Source organism: Penicillium cosmopolitanum (genome assembly GCF_028827165.1).
Source record: "Penicillium cosmopolitanum strain IBT 29677 chromosome Unknown utg000011l:1.0-3548175.0:1.0-3550911.0, whole genome shotgun sequence".
NCBI classification, from domain to species: domain Eukaryota; kingdom Fungi; phylum Ascomycota; class Eurotiomycetes; order Eurotiales; family Aspergillaceae; genus Penicillium; species Penicillium cosmopolitanum.
Window position 1 is genome coordinate 434,908 of NW_026622681.1, and position 12,618 is coordinate 447,525.

The following is a 12,618-nucleotide window of genomic DNA, read 5'->3' on the forward strand; positions in this document are numbered from 1 at the left end:
GGAGTGATGGCTTTTTCTGGATCTGATTCGGATCGAATGGTATAATAAGGTATTGGGGGGCGGGGGGGGGGAGGGGAGGCAGGTCTATTGCGAATGGAGCAGGGCACCTATGCCTGAAATGGTGACCAGGTGTGTCATACCGAGAATTGCGTACTCAGATGGCCAAGTCAGAGGATGGTCGTTGATGCAAGGCTGTGCGACGGTGATTGCCTCGCATGGGATACTATGGAGTATGTAGTCTCATACTAGAAATGGTGCTCAAGTTGAGATCCAGATATCTCCCGGGCTAGTTAGTACTTGATCAAAAAAGCGGGTTCCCCTTCTGTGCCAGTGATTTCATGCGCGTTGAATCCATTAGAAGTAGATGTATGGGGGATCATGGTTAGTATATTACTCACACCATATGCCCGGCTATACTGCATGCCCAGATGTGCAAGCCTTGGAAACCAAGAGGGGATTGGATAGGTAAAATTCCTAGGTATCAAATTCTGCAAGTAATAGTAGTCGTGGGCTCCCAGTGGAATATTTTCCTTATTTCCCCTATTTTAATGAATCAAATGCCCACTGGCAGGTGTCCACGGTGTCAATGTGATGTATATATTTCTCCTCCCGCCCAACTTCCTCCACCTCCACCTTCTCCTTCTCCACTCTCCACTCTTCACTCTTCAAGGTTGAACTCAAGCTTTGTTCCGTCAAGTACCAGTGAATGCCCAGGTGTTCAAAAAATACTCGCCATGGGATGAATCATTTCTTTCAAGTTCCTTGTTTAAGCCTTTTAACTTGAATTGATGAATGCCGAACCCCGCTGCAATGAGATTGTTCTCGGCCCCCATTGGAAACAAAGAATGCCCAACCCCTGTCTAGATGGCCCCTAAATCACGTCAAGACACGTCGACCATCAACGTGGATAGGCCCATGATGACAATGAGTCTTATCTCAGCGGGGGAAATGGGAGCCCAGCAAATCGGGTGCGTTGCCCAGGCACTAACAGGTAGCCTCAACGTCGGAGTTGCTTGACTTCGAGCTCCGAGAGGCTTGATAAGCTGGCGATCAGGCTGTAACTTCAAGTTAACCTTGGAAACGGTCTTACGCCATTGGGGCCCCTTCTCCCTGTCATTCAAAGTCTCGCCCTTTTTATATTCCACCGATCCCCCAAGGTTGACTTAATTCCCAAGTTACACCTATGTTCAGGTTGTGAATCTGGGATTACCATCATGGTCGCTGACACGCAATCCTTGCCCAACGAAACGGCGCCGCTGTTGTCGCCGACTCCGAACTCCGAACCACCCACCAACAACAGCAGCAGCAGCAACAACAACAACAACAATGGGCGGAAGAAATTGCTAATTCTCGTCGCCTGCGGCATTTTCATTCTTGCGGCCGATTTTGGCTTTTTTCTGTCGCAAGCGCCGCAGACAGCTATCTTTGAACGGATCATTTGTCGCAATTATCTCCTCAATTCGCGCGATGACATGAATGCGAGCCTGCTCAACTCTCCCTCAGAGGATCCGTGTAAATCCGAACTCGTACAGGGAGAGCTCGCCCTCATCAACGGGTACAAAGAAACATTTGATGTCCTGCCCAGTATCCTCTTGTCGCTCCCTTACGGTGTGTTGGCCGACCACTGGGGTCGCAAGCCCGTGCTGTATCTCGGGGTCGTGGGGATCATCCTAGGGGAGTTTTGGGTCCGGTTGGTCGCCGCATGGTCAACTGTACTACCACTGCGCATGGTTTGGATGACGGCCCTTTTTCGCATCATTGGCGGCGGTGACCAAGTAATTACCTCCATGGCCATCGCGATGGTGGCGGATGTCTTTTCCGAGGAGGAGAGGTAAGCCCCTATTCACGGTTCAGGGGAGTGCCGCCAGCCCAAGCTCACTAACATAACCATAGATCAACTGCGATCTTTCGCCTCTCGTCCTGTGTTCTGATCGCAGAGATTTTGGCCACACCTTTCAGTGCCTATCTGATGACCTTTGATATATGGTACCCTTATATTCTTGGGCTCGTTGTAGTCGTAGTAGGCACTTTGCCAGCTATTTTCATCCCAGAGACCCTCGCAGACGCCAAAGCAAAAATGAAAAATCACGCAGATGAAGCTCCACTGGCGTCAATTGAAGGCATGGAGCCACCAAGCAAGCAACCAATGTGGCAGGAAATTATCCACCAGGCCCGCGAGTTCAAGAAATCCACCCGATTCATTTGGAGAGATGGCAATATTTGCCTCCTAGTTATAATCGCTGGGGTCGGCTTCATGAGTCGACAGTCGACGGGTTTACTGATGCAATACGCGTCCAAGAAGTTCAACTGGAGCATTGGCAAGGTACGTACTACTCTCCGCCATTTGACTCGATGGCAAGGAGCATACGTTTTTACTGACATGGCGGAACCAGGCCAGCCTCCTCATCTCGCTCCGTGGGATATTTAGTTTGTCAAACTATCTCGTTCTCATGCCCGCATTCAACTCCATCGCCGGCAGATTCTTTAACCTGCATGGCAAGTATCGAGACTATCGTCTCACTCAAGTGACCAGTGTGTTTACCGCGGTCGGATTTGGCATCATGGCCTTCGCGCCGGTCCCAGGCATCTTAATCTGGGGTCTACTATTCCTCTCTATTGGATTGGGTTTCCTGGTCACTACACGTTCTCTTGTCACTGCTCTCGTCCTACCCAACCATATTGGAACACTTTATTCGGCCCTTGCGATCTCACAGGCACTGGGAGGCCTCATCGCAGGTCCCCTTTTCGCTTATCTGTTCCGACTTGGAATGCATCTCGGCAATGCTTGGATGGGTCTACCGTGGCTTCAAGCCTCTGTCATTTTCATTCTGGTTTCCATCGTGTCCTGGTATATTCGAGTGCGCGATCCTGTATCGCATGATGAGGAAGAGCCACACCTTGCGGAATGAACTGGAATGTTATTGGAGGTTAATTGTGATGATGCTTTTAGCGGCTGCATTATTTGGAGTTGTGTTTTATTTTATCTGTTTCAAGTTTCTCTCTTTCTCTTTTCTCTTGTCATTTACTTCCATGATGTCAACTTTACTAGCACTCTTACCCGAGGTTCTCTATGTCATCAATTTCACACATGAGCATGGATTCTAAGATGTACTTGAAACACCCAATCCAACACGTTTTCCCTTAAAAGGTGAGACGTGAAGGATACTTTCAGTCCTCGCAGATCGTTCTCATTACCAAAACCTACGACGGGCGCGCTGGTTCGCTAGATTACTGAGGGACACGGGCGATCAGCGACGGGGTTAATCTCACAGGGCTTCAATCAACGTCGGACATCCGCTGGACTCCAGTGTCCAGAAAGCACAAAAAGCAGGGACCAGGAGACTCAATGCAACCTCGATTGCCCATGACCCGGCAACTAAGCCAAGAATCGAGATACGCCCAGGTTGACTTCCAGGGGCCGGCGCATTATCGACAGCCATTGGGTGTTTCACCTTTCCCCATTCAACTCAATCCCCGCTCGTCCCACTCAGTTTGAGCTGCTTGACGGCGATATCCGATCTGAGTCGCGCGAATCAGCGCCCTTTAATCAGTGCATGTGCTGCTATCAGTAGCGATCGCCATCCCTACGAGGTGCCGTTTCTGCAGGCGATGCGCATCCATAGTGTCTTGGTACCTGGGCACGGCGACTATTAATTCAGCACCGTTTGCCGACTGAAGGGCATACGAGAACACTACAATCATTGAGCGATCCTCAGTACTTGAACAGAATCAAGATGTCTTTCGCCCGCGCCTCGATCGGCCTCATTGCCCTGGCGGCCTCTGTCTCGGCCAGTATCAAGACTTGCTCCAACAACAACACTCTGAGTTGCCACAGCTCCTCCAAGGCTGGCACTTGCTGCTATAATTATCCCGGTGGTGCACTCCTCCAAACCCAGTTCTGGGACACCGATCCAGTCTCAGGGCCGACTGACTCGTGGACCATCCACGGATTGTGGTAAGTTTGACCGGGGCATATATTCTCTTGTTTTGAACCTTGGAAGACCGTCGCTGACCTGCTACTAGGCCCGATAACTGCGATGGCACCTACGAGTCTAACTGCGATGAGTCTCGCGCCTACACCAACATCACCGAGATCCTGAAAGCGCAGGACCGTACCGACCTCCTCTCCTATATGGAGGATTACTGGGTCGATATCAATGGCGACAGCGAGTCCTTCTGGGAGCATGAGTGGGGAAAACATGGCACTTGTGTCAACACCATCAAGCCCAGCTGCTATTCCAACTACTCACCCCAGGAGGAGGTCGGTGACTTCTTCCAGAAGACCGTCGATCTTTTCAAGGGTCTGGATACCTACAAGGTATGTCTCTACATATACCCTCCTGTCCAATGACACATCTAATGAATACGATAGGCGCTGTCTGATGCTGGCATCACCCCTGATGAGTCCAAGACCTACACTCTCAGCGAGATCCAGTCTGCTCTGAGCAAGCTGCACGGCGCCGAGGCTCTATGTCAGCTGTGACAGTGGCAAGCTGAACCAAGCCTGGTATTTCTTTAATGTCCGCGGCAATGCCATCACTGGAAAATACCAGGCTGCCGATACGCGTAAGTTCTCTCCCATTTAATCAATTGACGATATTTCATGAATGCTGGACTTCATGCTAACGACCGCCCAGTCACCAAAGCGAGCTGCCCCAGCAGCGGCATCAAGTACGTGCCCAAGAGCAACTAAGCAGATCAATTGGAAGGTGGCATTAGTTATGATGGATGTCCTAGACTGATGGGATCTTGTTGCTGTATGAATTTATATTAGCTTTGGGTATCTGTATTGGTATCTTGGGTATAGAGTACAAGGGCATTCATTGCCCATAAATGATAAACGACTTCCGACCGAGTCTTTTCTTGAGATTCATCTCAATAGAGTGTGGCCACGGCTGTAGGAAGAACTGAGTACACTTTTGATCATCTCGTATCTTGATAGTTACGAGCGGAACGGAGCCTTGGCTGAATGAGTTCCCGTCTGGCCCGCTACGCTAACGGACAAGACGAGATCCCCAATTTGGTTCCGTATCGGCGGAGATTCTGCACGGGGTTTACCCATGGATCAGGATCGACTGGCAGCTTTCTAGGAGTTTATGCTGAAGCCACCAGGGTCCGAAGGTTCGAACACGCAGTTCCTGGAATACAACCCTGTAGGCGTGGCTGGAGCTGGCATATTTGGTCTGAGTCTTCATGACTGAGTCCCTGCAAAAAAAAAAAGCGGAACTGCATGCCCCAATAGAGTGGCTTCTAGATTGCCTCGAGATGTCCAAAGCTTCACATGCCCTTGAGACGAGCTTGGCGAGCCTCTTCTTTCTCTCTTGGCATCCATACGACCCAAAAAGTCCATCCGACTCATATAGCCCTCCTTGGCCTTGCTGTGTGTACGCAATTCGTCACCGATGCCAGCTTCGTCGACATACTGTGCCCAGTCAAGACGAGATTTCTCCACAGTGTTGATTTTAGGTCCCTTCGCATCGTCACCGCGTTCCACGGCCTGTTTCTCCCAGCTCTTCTTAATTGTACCGGTCGGATTGGGATCGAATCGTGATATTTTGCGGATCGGCCGGCGGATGTTTCTAGCAGCTTCCGCTGCTGCTGCTGCGGCATCTGCATCGGCGTATTCAACAGCCTCCCCACTGGCTAAGAAGACTTTGGCTTCGGCAGATCCCTTGGGAACAACTTTCTCCTCCGTAATCCATTCACCTGCGAATTTGTAGGTGCGCTTGATCTTGATCATCTGGTCGGCGTAATGGTCATGGCGAGAGTTATTCTCTGGATCGGCAGTAGGCTGGTCTTGCTTGTCCGTGTCGACCGAGCGATCGGGTTCTGGAGCCGACTCGGTCTGTTGTTCTGTCTCCGAGGTCGATGTTCCCAGCGTATACCCGGGGTCATTCATCTGTTCCCACAGGGCATTCACGTCCACAGTCGCACCATCGATCTTGGCTAGCGGTTTGCGCTCTTCTTGGCTGTTCAAAAAAAGAAAAGTTAGAATCCGGGCTTGAATCGCACCGCGTCTTGTAGAGAACTGAAGGCTTACATTATCGCCTTCATTGCGCGTGTTCGCACAAAACCCCCAGTACCTCCTTCATCGTCGTCGAGATCGAAGTCATCATCACCACCGCTCTTCCCCTTCCGCTTCCTCCGCTTGGCCTGGGCCTTTTTGATTGTAATTTCATCGCCAGAGTCTAGCTCGATATCTTCGGGCGCATCGCGTTTCTTATCGGTTTTTCGTTTCTTCTTCGCCGGTTCGGCCTGGGCCTGGGCCTCGTCGGAGGAGGACAGCTCGGACTCGTCTTGAGCGGCATCGAGCTGGAAGTCTTCGTCTTCGGCAGACTCATAGGGTTCATCGTCGATGTCAGCGACTGTTTGCACAACTGGATCGGCTGACATGGCGAATTAGGGATTTGTGAGGTATAGAAGAGAAGAACGACGTTGTGGACGCTGGATGTGATAATTCTGCCGAAGGCGGTACTGATAAGGATTATATAATCTAGCCCAGGATTAATGGACTCTCATTGGCCCATCTGATCTGGAGTAGAAGTAAATAAATAAATGTACAGCATTTATTACTGGTGATACATAAAAGAAAGCAAAGGCAAAGGCAAAAATCAGAATAATCTATATCATATAAAGGATTATTCACAGTGAGGATTGGAGTCACTGGACAGACTCCAAGTTCACGCCGACAACTTACTTTCGGGACAGGAGAAGAAAGCATGAATAGTTAACACGTGTGATATAGTTAGTTATGTGGTGCACCCTTAAGGTACATGTACATGTACATCGTGTCCACGATTCATCCAAGGCGGCTTAGACCATTATTGCTAAGAGACTAATGTATGCCTAAATTTGTTAACTTCAAGTTGTGGCCTCATTGCCGGTGGCTGATCAATAACAGATCGACCCCCATGCCGCCGGCACGATGTATGTGCGTCTCCCACGATCTTTTCACTGTCACTGCGGCAGCGTTGCTCACCCCGGAAATTGCGTGATATGAGATTGAGAATAAACGTACCTTTGAGACCTCCGCAGGGATGCTGTATAACCCTGTTCTCTGTACCGATGGGAGTGATCTACATATTTGCATGCGGTAATTATCAAGCCGTGATATGATCATCAGTACAACACCAGCCTATAACTAGTTAGTTTGCCGTCAAGGTACGACTGTGTAATTTAAAAAAAATGGGGCTGGTATTTTTGAAACCCCCCTTTCGAAAATATGATACGGTAGCACAGAGTCGATCCGTAGATCTGTGTTACATGAGCTAGAACTATTGGACATTGGCCTTGAGTATTTGACTTACAATACTCCGAAAATCGTAGAATTATATTTGGTCCTTTTAGATCTTGACATCCAGTGATATGCACAATCTATTGGAAAGGATATGACGCCAACATTCCTGCCCTTGATGCTCAGCCCTGAACACGTCAGCGAAACCCATAGGCTCAACGTATGTCGGAACACATGCACATGCATTGCAATACAATAGTATATTGAGAGTTTAGGGTCAAGCCAAGTTACTAAATTTTGACTTCCTTCGCTTGAGAAGAGACTCACTTCTTTTGGGAGACTCTGTATTGCCTCTCGTAATCATTGCCTTTCGATCGAACTAGTGTAATGTATCGAGAAACATGATATTTCTCTCCCTTGCCGGAACCTAAAGCTTTGAACAGTAGGATGGCTGCCATCCCTTCTTTCTAATCTCTCTTTTCTCTTCCTACCTAGCGTGCTCACCTTTTGAAGATTCCTGTTTCTTAGACCTATGCTTCGAAAGTAAAAGTCCAAGGGTTTTTGTAATGATTGATCAAAAATTATCGGAATCTTCGTCTCTACTTAGCGAAGATAAAATGAGGCAAAAACATGACAATCCTCCTCAGTCTCCTGGGCCTCTCGAATTTCCCAGCTCTTCTGAGGTCGAGAAGCCGGGGATGGACTACAAGTTTTTTTTCGCTGGATTATTAGGCAAGCTAATCACTACTTTCAGCGCCTTCTAAAGTTCTCATTTAATTTAGTCTAACATCTCGTCAATAGGTGTATTTATTGCCTTTGTGGATGATACTTTTGTTTTCACCACCTACGGTACGATCGCATCTGACTTCGATAGTGGCTCCATGGGATCATGGCTTGTCACAGTATACAACTTAGGGTTTGCTGTGACCTTACCCCTTGTGAGACTGCCAGTTTGATATTTCTTTGACGATTTAACTCTAACATTAACAGTATGGGCGACTTTGTGATATCTATGGCTACAAGTACCCAATTCAAGCCTCGTATTTGCTTTTCTCGGTTGGATGCCTGATGTCGTAAGTGGAAGCAAAATTTTCGTGCTAGAGAGATAACTTATATTCTCAAGCGGGCTTTCAAACTCTATGGTACTTGCAATTGCCGGAAGGTTCTTTTCTGGTGTTGGTGGCTCGGGAATGACGGATTTACTCGTCGTCATAATTAACGGTGTGTACCTACTCTAGTGGACATCACTCAATAAGCCCCGTTAGTCTGCTGATGAAAATACAGACATGGAACCCCCAAGAAAAGCTACGGGGCTGCGTTCTTACATATCGATAGTTATGACTATCGCAGTTCCAGTCGGTGCCCCATTGGGCGGCGCTTTGACTGGGTGGGTTGGCTGGAGATGGGCCTTCATTATGCAAGCTCCAGTGAGCCTTGTCTGTTTTGCTATGGCGTCCTGGCGACTGCGGGCAAAAGAGAGGGTCAATTCCAAGAATGGTGAAGAGACACCTCGGACAGATTTTAATTTACTAGGAATATTCCTACTCGGTCTCTCGGTGGCTTCGGTAATGACAGTTTGCCAAATGCTGAGTGAGATGGGCTCTGACCTAACTATCAAATTGGCAATTCCATCATCGGTTTTATTCGCCAGTCTGTTGCTTTTTGGAATCAATGAACGGTGCTGGACACGAACCCCGTTGGTTCCGCTGAAGCTCATTAAGGCAAATAAAATCGGCGCAATGTATATTGCACAGTTCATATTATTCTTCAGCTATGGAGGAGTAAGTCAGTCTGAAATTCCTTGTCGCACTATAATTAATTCACGCCCCTAGTTCGCTAGTCATATTACGGAATTCTGGATTCGGACAGAGAATTATGGCAACAGTCTTGCGGCTGCATGTATATTGCCAGTTGTTTTTGGGAACGTCATGAGTGCATTTATTAGCAGTAGGATTGTGCAGAGGTATATACCAAATAATCCCTTGGCAATACCGGAAAGAAGACTAATTAGGTACACCACTAGGACTGGAAGATACAAGAAACTACTCAGTATCTGCTCCCTGGTTGCTATAGTCAGTGGCGTATTGTTGACAACTCGATGGCCAGATCGGCCCTTTTTTCTCGATTTCATATTTTACTTTGGCTTAGGTCTCGGCGTGGGTGGAATCCTCGTGTGTACATTCACGGCATTGTCAATATCGGTACCAAGCCATATGACGGCAACTGCCATGACAAATTACTATCTTTGCCAGCAGTTGGGATTGGTATTGGGTGTCGCCGTGACATCTGCAGCAAGTCGGGCGATCTTCAAAAAGTACCTACTTCAGGAGATTGCCGACGGCAGGGAGAAATCTAAAGTTTGTCTTCAGTGCCTGGCCCTTTTTTGTGAGCGCGGCTAACAGAGTCACAATTTCTAGGCCATTAGGCATATATTGAATGATTTGCGATTTGCTTTAACCTTGTCCGAGCCGATTCAGTCAATTGCAAAACATTGTTTCTTGCAGGCCTTTCGAATCATCCCAGGTAGGGCAGATCTGCCCAGACTTGTATTTTATTGGCTAACCTGAATCCAGCAATATCCTCCGGCACATTGTTTCTGACTTTGGTTGTATTCTTGAGGCTTCCTGAGAAGTATCTTGATCAGTAGCAGGGGCGCAGTCATTAAAAAGAACGCCAAGTTTTGCGTCGCGCTAACCGTCACGCGGTGCATTGCGAAGATGGAAGATCTAGAAAGAGAAGCAATAGTAGATAATAATCGGAGGAGTTGGTGGATGGGGAAGAGACGGACAGCTTGGAAGGTGAATCATGCAATCCTTGAAGAAATAGGACACCGATCAGGCCAACAATGCACAACTTAAACTGTGATAAAGTTTCAAATGACCTAGATCATGTTATTCTCTATGAGTATTTGAGATAGTAATACTATATTAGAAATCGAGAGTCACCTTTCGATGCCCGGGTGTGGTCTTAAAAAAAGTCCGGCGGTTTTCGTCTCTACTAGTACTGGTCATCGCAAAGTTAGGATCCATCAACTCGACCACCAGTTACCTAATTTATAGTCCTCTTCCATAGATCCCAAGGTTCTTACCGTGACTTCAAAGTTATTGTTAGATTCTGTAATCCAGAATTTTAAATAAAATCCAATAGTATTACAATTCCCCGCTTCTAAACTGCTAATGACTAGAGATGAGATGAATTATGAAAGTTGATGAGAGCTACTCTAGCAGGTGGGAGATGATGGAAGAGTCGGCGGTCTGTATGTATGAGCCTCCAAGTCTTAGCATAGGATTTATGTCATCGCTTCGAAACCCTGGCTACCGGAATTATTCAATCGGAGGCTGATGAATCAGGGCTGACCCATCCGATGGATAAACTCCAAGTCGTAATGGGAACATTATAGCCTGCTTCAAAAGGGAGAGGAAATGAAGATTACCCTCCTTTAAAAAGAGATTTCTTCTTCTTGTCTCCGTCGTATGCTCATTTTGATGCCTGAGTGGGGTAAAATGTTATGTCCACGCAGCTCAACGCGACCTTCCTCCGGCAAAGTCACATTGAAATCATATTTCATTATGATATGGCACAAGGCAATTTTGTTAAAAATTGCGGCGTAGTGTCTTCCAGGACATGCTTGTTTTCCGTGCCCAAAACCCATATGATCTTTGCTTGTTGATGTAAGTTGGTAGGGGCTTGTCAAAGAGTTCTTCGCGTTATTGCGCAAGTTTGCAAATCGGTAGCCATCATATGTGTCTCCATTCGGCCAGACTGAGGAATCCATCATGTGGCATGCCGATACCATGATAGCCGTTCCCTTTGGGATAATTAGACCGTCAGGTAGAACAACTGTTTCTTTTGCGAGTCGCTCCATGTTGCCTATAACACCAGATGAGTCAGTTAAGTGAGGGTCTATGAATTTGCAACATATATATATGCTACTCACTATATCCGAGTGGTCTGAGTCTCTGAGATTCCTTCATTGCACTATCCAAAAGGTACAATCGTTGAATGGATGCTTGGGTCAGTCCCTCTGTCCCCACAATCTCAATGATTTCTTTTCGAATGTCATTCACCAAAGTTGGATTTTCGGAGAGATCACAAAGGACCTTTGCAAGTAGGTCAGTAGATGTATCTAGCGAGGCAAGCGAAAGCGTGAGTTGCAGCGTAGCAAAGTCATATGCGCAACCTTTGCTCGCCTCCTTGATCCAGATAAGCGCACTCGTCTCCGTTTCAGGGTCGATCTTTTTGTAAAGCAGAGGCTCAAGGTATTTCATGACTCTATGTAGCTGTACCCGAACCTTCTGACAGCTTGGCATAAACCGGGAAGCAATAAGTCTCATTGGAATCGGCCATCGGCGTAGATGATGAGCGGCAATAAACGTGTTTTCCAGGAATTCATGCATGATTTCCAACCAGGCTGGGTCCCGACAGAGGTCTTTATCACCAAGAAATACTCGGGATACAATTTGACCCACAATGCGACTTGATGTCTCTCTCAGGTAGACTTGGTGCCACTCTTTTTTTTCAAGTTAGAAACCCCAGCATTAATGAGTCTTGTATATGGAAGATCCTTCGTACCAGATTCATTGGTCAAATGACGTTCTAGGGCTAGCCCAGCTTCTTCGGATAATGGACTGACTAGCTTGGCTTTGAAATTGAAGTGTTATTGAATTTTTCGGACTTCAGTTTAATGTGGTACTCGATCGACTTACGAGTCTGGCGTGCTAGTTTTGTCTTCACAGCAAGTTGTAAGACCTTCGAATCCAATGCAATGTTTGCAATTGGCTCAAACCCCGGTATTCCTTCGTGGAAGTCCTAAAAACAAGTAATCAATTGAATGTTCCTCGATCGCTCACTGAAACAACAATTACAAACCTCACCCACGAACTTCCCCAGATCGAACCTCTCATCAGCGCCAATTACATCGGCATATTTCGGACTCAATATCAAGCGGAAATGTGCTTCGGTGCACAAATAAAATGCATCTGCGCCCTATTTTCAAACATGCAATTTTTAGCCATCATAAGCAGTAATTGCATGAGCGAAGCTTTACGCACATGTTGAAATCCGGACCTTAGCATACCCTCTGGATCGGAGATATACCGCTTGGTTGCTTTGCCGTAGCCAAATTCAAACCATTTTCGATCGTTGAAAACTGGTAACCGGGATGGATTCAACCTCCTTGCTCTGATCTCAAGCAGAATGTATATTACCACTAAGGTCCCCAAGACAAGAACCACGGAGTTAGGATCAATGCGAAAGATGTCTTCGAAGTTCATTCTTTACACTTTCTGCTAATTTGTATTTGTGTAGATTCGGGTCGCTGTTAGGATAGTTCTAAGTGGAGAGAACACATGAACGGCAAATTTATGTAGGGCCCGGGATTTATA

At 47.2% G+C, this 12,618-nt stretch overlaps 4 protein-coding genes across 4 annotated transcripts; 2 read left to right on the forward strand and 2 right to left on the reverse strand.

The window, feature by feature from the left end:
• Window positions 1–1,214: 1,214 nt before the first annotated feature.
• Window positions 1,215–2,909, forward strand: N7509_011623 (uncharacterized protein; the record flags this gene model as incomplete). Its single annotated transcript, XM_056636260.1, has 3 exons — window positions 1,215–1,831; window positions 1,894–2,323; window positions 2,394–2,909. The coding sequence occupies 3 exons, from the start codon at window positions 1,215–1,217 to the stop codon at window positions 2,907–2,909; spliced, it is 1,563 nt and encodes a 520-aa protein (XP_056482290.1).
• An 825-nt stretch (window positions 2,910–3,734) lies between these two features.
• On the forward strand, window positions 3,735–4,693 carry N7509_011624 (T2 family ribonuclease; the record flags this gene model as incomplete). The annotated part of the gene is made up of 5 exons (XM_056636261.1): window positions 3,735–3,955; window positions 4,024–4,318; window positions 4,373–4,434; window positions 4,487–4,566; window positions 4,638–4,693. The coding sequence occupies 5 exons, from the start codon at window positions 3,735–3,737 to the stop codon at window positions 4,691–4,693; spliced, it is 714 nt and encodes a 237-aa protein (XP_056482291.1).
• Window positions 4,694–5,191: 498 nt separating this feature from the next.
• Window positions 5,192–6,393, reverse strand: swc5 (putative Swr1p complex component (Swc5); the record flags this gene model as incomplete). The annotated part of the gene is made up of 2 exons (XM_056636262.1): window positions 5,192–5,969; window positions 6,041–6,393. The coding sequence occupies 2 exons, from the start codon at window positions 6,391–6,393 to the stop codon at window positions 5,192–5,194; spliced, it is 1,131 nt and encodes a 376-aa protein (XP_056482292.1).
• Window positions 6,394–10,673: 4,280 nt separating this feature from the next.
• On the reverse strand, window positions 10,674–12,507 carry N7509_011626 (cytochrome P450; the record flags this gene model as incomplete). Its single annotated transcript, XM_056636263.1, has 6 exons — window positions 10,674–11,104; window positions 11,172–11,744; window positions 11,807–11,875; window positions 11,941–12,043; window positions 12,104–12,220; window positions 12,286–12,507. The coding sequence occupies 6 exons, from the start codon at window positions 12,505–12,507 to the stop codon at window positions 10,674–10,676; spliced, it is 1,515 nt and encodes a 504-aa protein (XP_056482293.1).
• Window positions 12,508–12,618: the final 111 nt, after the last annotated feature.